General features: G+C 40.6%; 1 protein-coding gene across 2 annotated transcripts in view; it reads left to right on the forward strand.

Moving 5' to 3' along the window:
- The window catches only part of FRAS1 (Fraser extracellular matrix complex subunit 1), a 307,206-nt gene that overhangs the window by 196,934 nt on the left and 104,084 nt on the right, over positions 1 to 6,188 (forward strand). For both annotated transcript variants that reach the window (XM_075066086.1, XM_075066087.1), the window contains 2 exons: positions 88 to 172; positions 3,844 to 4,170. In XM_075066086.1, coding sequence (XP_074922187.1) covers positions 88 to 172; positions 3,844 to 4,170 — 412 coding nt within the window. The remainder of the gene's footprint in view (positions 1 to 87; positions 173 to 3,843; positions 4,171 to 6,188) is intronic.

Genomic DNA, 6,188 nt, shown 5'->3' on the forward strand with positions numbered 1-6,188 from the left:
AATATATAGTATTTTGTCTTTCTTCTGTTCCATGAGAACATTTCATCCATTAATATTATTCTACTTTTATGGGGGGGACTTGTTTAGGAAAGGTCAGTTTTCCTTGAAGGTCAGCGATCAGCGGTTCTTCTCCCAGTTAGAGATGATCACCGTGCAAGCACTCTCGACACAGGTAATATAACAAAGCTGAAGAAATCCCTGATATTTTTATATAGGTTTTAAATTTACAAGAGAAACTTGGTATCTTGTAACAGTAACAAATGAACCTGAGCAAAACTCAGTCCATTTGAATTTCTTCAAACCAAAGAGGTTTACCAGAGAAGCATAGGACTGGATTTTCCTCTCATTTACACTGGTGTGAATTAGGAGTAGTTCCGTGTAAATTAATTGAATTACACCATGTAAAAAAAGTTTAAGTGAGAACAGAATTTGGGCCACTGAGTACTGTAGTGCTGTGCACAATTACTATGATAGAGCAGAACAGCAGTTCTTCTAAGATTAAGGTTGAGAGTCACTTACTGTTTAAAATATCCTTCCTGTTAGTGGATGATCTAGTCCTTTATTCCACTGCAACTGAGTCATCATTGATCTCTACGGTCCAATCTTTTGCACTTGAGAGCCTGTAGTTAGAGTGTCTGTTTCAGGGCTGCTGATTAAGTACACTAATAGGAACAAACAGAGCAAAAGAGCTTTCTAAATGTCTCTGTCATCATTTATGTAACCCTTAAACTGCTCACCACTTCTACTCATGTTGAGTTTATAGTCCACTGTGTTCCCATTATATAGGATTATTTTACTGTCATTAATCTATAGTCTGGTGTTGCCTAGAGGCCTCAATCGAGTTGGGGCCCCATGGTGCTAGGTGCTGTACAAACATATAGCAAAAGAGGTTCATGCCCCCAAAGACCTTACAGTCTGAAACACAAAATAATTGGATGTTTTAGCACAGGTTAGCTGAGTGCACAATTCTTAGCCAATCAGTAGCAGTAATCACATTTTATACATTTAAACAAAGGCTGTTTTACCCCACTGTAGCCATGTAAAGAGGAATGCGAATCATGAACTTTAAGGCCTCTTTATACCATCAAAACAGTGTAAAACAGCATTAGCGTTCCTGAGAATCAGGGTCATAGTTTTTAGTGTTGATTCTTGTCTGTCTGACTCTGTACCCTTAATCATAATGAGTCATTTCAGATATATATAAAAGTTTCTTTAATCTCTCCAGTTCAGCTCAGATTTCAAGGCTGTGGTGCTATGCTGTGTTTTAGGCTAATTATGTAGGACTAATTGCAACACAGCTCCAAAGCAGAAATGTTGGCACATTGGACTGCTGACATCCTCGCTATGTATAGCATTGATGACCATTTTCTTTATCAATTTAGTATTCCTGGTATGGAATAAATCCTCCAATTTGAGTAGGTTTTTTTTTTTCTTTTTGGGGGACACACAGTCTTTTGATCCTGTGAAGTCAGTAGGAATTCAGCATCTTGCAGTGTTGGGCCCTTAAACTTGAGGATTTAAAAAAAAAAAAAAATCTTAATTGTGTTTTCTTGCTTTTAAGCGTTATTTTCTGTATGGGCTAAATTAACACCTTGCACAATAGGTTACACAACTCAACAGTGCTCCTTACCATAAAGAACTAGATAACTAATTTGAAACTGGCAAAATTTGCACTGTAACCGGACTTCTTCCCAGGTTGTGTAATGTCTTCAAAATAAAGGTTAGGTACCCCTTGGCCCTAGAGTTAAGGCTGTTGTGTAGCCAGCTCGGTCCAATCTATAAATTGAATTTGTTTTCCATAAAACATATGTTTGAGCATTATTTGGTGGCCTGGTACTTTGCGCAGCAAGAAAATATTTCATTACAGGCCTAGTCTTACGACTGTTGAAGTCAGTGGTAGAACTCCCAGTGGTTTGAGCGGAAGCAGAGTAGAGACTTAACTGAGCTAGGGTTAGAGGTCTGATCCAAAGCCTCTTGAAATCAGTTCCATCTCCATTGACTCCTAAGGGTCAAGCCCTAGGGTCTGTGTGTGTGCAAGCACTTCATACAATAGCTGCAGTGAAGAGTTTACGAATGCTACTGACTGATTCTTTTGGAGACAATGGGCCAAATTCAGTCCTGGCATTAGGAGACATCGTTCTGTTGACTTCAGTGGAAGTTGTACTTACTTATGCCCATGCTGAATTTAGTCCAAAATCTGTAATGCTTAATTCTCATTTTGTCTGCTGGACATGAGATCAAAAGCCCAGCCAAGTGGAGGTGGATTTTTTTCTTTATTATTGTTAAGACTCACTGCTTCACCAGCAGAATAACAAAACCCTGTGCATTCCCATGTTACTCCATTCAGTCACTTCCACTGAGAAGCTTTACCATAAGCTGAGGCCTCCCAGCCATTAGGATGTTACATGGAGTCATTTGTGTGTGTGAATCCATCACTTTAGATTTCTTTTTAATTTGCATGTCAGGGAATAGATTAGTACCCATAGTCTGTATCATGTGCGTTTGCAGTAGTGTTCCTTATATGACAATATCATCGGTTTAATAACGTTTGTTTTTGAGGAAAAGAGTGGGTCTAAAAACAACCCTGATTTCGGCAGAAGAATACTAAACTAAGATTATTATTTGGTTGTATTATGGTTGTGTTTACAGGTTCCAACAGGGGTGAGGGCCCCATGATGAAAAGCACTGTACAGATACAGAACAAAAAGAGTCTTTATCCCCAAGAGCATACAGTTTAAAGTAGATGACAGTAGACAACAGGTGGAGACAACCTGTATTCTTTGGCTTTGGGTTTTGATTAGGAAAAAAATCCCTTTTCTAAAGGTTCATGTTGCCTGCGTCCTAGATAAAGGGACACTTGAAACCTGAAGAAAACACACTTACACAGATACTTAACTGGTTATAATGAAACAGTGATCTGTGTTATATGCCTTTCCCCTAACCTGTCTCTGTCTTGTCTAGTACATTTTAAGCTCTTCAGAGCAGAGACTATCTGCTGCTCTGTGCTCGTACAGTGCCTAACACAAGGCGGCCCTGATCTCGGTTGCTGCCTGGACGCTACCGTAATAAATACGATTAATAATGATGTTGCCATACCACCTGGAACTGCGATTTCATTTGATTACAAAAGCAAAGCATGGTTGGGCCTGGTCATTACTGTATGGGAGACTCCATGGAACACCTAGGAACTGCAGAAATGGGTAGTGGTGAATGCAATAAGTGACATTCTTCTCTTGGGTTATATCTAGAGCCATTACCCAGTATGTGCAAAAGGAGGCAGCGCTGTTGTTCCGTGATGTTTCAGTTCATATTTTTATGTATGTTTTCCTCCTCATCCTAGCCTTACCTCGGTAGGAATGATGCCTTCTCCTTCTTGGTCATTGGGCCAGAGAGAGGGCTGTAGCTAGACAATAGGACAGCTCTACCAAAATCAGGGGGGAAAGATCTTGAAGTCAGTTATTGCTCGGCATTCCCATTGACTTTAGCAAAACCAGGCTTTGTCCCTGGAGGTTCTTGTCGAGCTATCCAAGCAGAGCAGCAAAGGGGATACAGACTGTGAGCAGGTAACTACATTGCTTTATGCATAAATGTCCTGAGGCTTTTTGTTCAGCTTGCTGCAGTGTGAGAATCCCACCTTCTTATGTAATTCAGTCTGTCTAGATAGTCTGAGTTCTACCCTTCCGGGCAAACGTGCAGTTAGTGAATCCCTGTTGTTTAAAAATAAGGACTTTCCAGCACATGAAGGGAATTAATCTCCCTACTCCACACCTTACTTCCCAAACTTCCATCACCATTAGAGCACTGCGATTAAGCAAACAGCTAAGAGGTGGTTTTATGTTTCAGGCCCCATATGTGCTAAGGAATGACGTCCTCTTTATCAGCACAGGGGATATTGGATCAATAACAAACATGGTGCTTGATATTCGAGACAACGACAATCCCCAGGATGTAGCAGTGGTGGTTTTAGATCCTCCACGTCATGGCCAGCTGGTCAAAGCTCCAGGGGACACAGCTTCTGCAGCCCAAGTATTCCATCTTGATGACCTGGCGAATGGACTCCTACGTTATGCTCACGATGGTTCTGACAGTCGGGATGATACAGTGCTTCTGCAAGTGAACGATGGGCACCATTTCCAGAATATCCTGTTCCACATTAAGATTTCTCCAAAGGTATGTTCCTTTCTGCAGTGGCCAAGCTAGTAGTTTATAAAAGCAGTATGTTCGGGGGGGAGGTTAGACATCAGACATTGCTGAAGAGGATGTGGCAAGAGAGGGGCAAAGCTGCAGGTTGGGTTTGCAAAATCTTGTCTGTTGGTGTTTTGGTTTGTAGACCCAGAATCGTTCCACTTTAGTGGTTCAGCTTAGCTAAATAGTTCCTGTTTCAGTTCATATCTAGCTTCAGTTTGAGAGCTGAAAATGCACCAACCTTTTTTGCTGTGGCAGCAATGGACATGTGAGAGGAGAGAAGCCTGACTCTACCCTCACTCCCTGGAAGGGAGGGGTGCTGAGAGGCTGGTAGCAATCAGCAGGCTATAGTGTGAGATTGATCGTGAGCCTCCAGCTAAAAAGTTCACATCCAGATCCAAACTTCCTCCAAAGTCTGAGGGTGCACTGATTGGGGGATTTGGGCCAGCAAATTATAAAATTAGGGGCCAGAGGCAGAGTTCTGATCCAGATAAAGATTCAAACTTCCCCAAAGTGTGGATGTGGTTGGGGTTGTGATTGTGACTGGCTTTAAAGCAAGTTATTCATTTGACCGGAGGTTAGGTTATGTAGCTAGGTAACATCAGTGGAGGAGTATGGAAGAGAAAACAGAACAGCTTGGTGTTTGGAAAAGAGAGTTCTTCTGTTAGTTCCTGGCACAGTAAGTTAGTATTACACAGTCAATACTAAATTGAGAGAAGAGTGAATGCATCTGGAAAATGAATGGATCTCAGGAAACTATCAAGAAAAGAAACCTACATAAATTAATAGGCTTAGTTAACAGGGTGTTTGATTTGCTGACTTCAGCTTTAAAGGGATTGGGAGGTATTGAGTGTAATGAGTTCATGGCTGATCAACATCCCAAAGCTATCAAGATCACTGAAGTTTAATAAACTTTACTTAGTATTTGACCCTTCTTAATATTTGGTAATATTCCTAGAGATATTTGAGAAGAAATCCCTACAATTTAACAATTATTATTGCTTATTTTAATTTAATTCTTCCATTTTTATTAAAAGCTGGATGTTCCCACCTGTAGTCGTGTTATTCCCATTCTAAGTACAGGGAATATTGTGGCAAAGAAAATTATGGTGCAGTATCTATTTTTAAATCACATCACTTTAAAAAAAAAGTAGAATGTGCTGTGGAAGACAATTTGTATGTCAGACACTATACAAAATAAGATTGTGTAACAATTCAATAATGTGTGGTGTTGTCGTAAGATAACAGTCTTCAAAAAGTCAAGGATTTGTCCACCTGAGAAGAGGTCAGATTTGTGCAGTCCTGCTATTGTGTATCGTGGAACCCAATAACTACAATGGGCTTCCCTATATAACTTTGGCTAAGTTGCTTAATCTTTCTGTGCCAGTGGTACAGCTATTCTCCCATTCTTTTGTCTGTCTTGAAAATTGTAAGATCAAATTGTAAGGTCTATCATTATGTGTACAGGGTCCTCTTCTCTTCTGAGGCTTCTGGGTAGTACGATAACATAACATAAAGAATATAACATAGTTGTGTGACTCGAGCGCATCCATCTGATAATCAGAAAAGACTTCTTCAAAACTACTGGTGATAAGTCGTTTGGGCTCCAGCAGAATTAGAGCAGCCACACCCATCGTGTCTGTGGATCAGTGCCCTTTTGCTACTTCCCCGTAGCACAGAAGTTAGCCCTCAAACTAACAGAAAAAGATTTGTTTGGGTGCCGCTCAGTTGTTGAACGTGCCAGGTGTTGAAGCAAATGACAATGAAGGGTGAATTGCTGAGTATAGTTTGTTTTATTAGCCCTTGTCTCTGTTTTTTTTCCGGAGTTGTCCTTTGCAACATTTAGCTACAAATAGCAATGAAGGCAGTGAGACAGAGGCTACGTCTACACTACAGGATAAATTCGAATTAGCTTAAACCGATTTTATAAAACAGATATTGTAAAGTCAATTGTGCGCGTCCACACTAGGCACATTAATTCGGTGGTGTGTGTCCATGGTCCG

The sequence above is a fragment of the Chelonoidis abingdonii genome, chromosome 5 (genome assembly GCF_003597395.2).
Source record: "Chelonoidis abingdonii isolate Lonesome George chromosome 5, CheloAbing_2.0, whole genome shotgun sequence".
NCBI lineage: Eukaryota > Metazoa > Chordata > Testudines > Testudinidae > Chelonoidis > Chelonoidis abingdonii.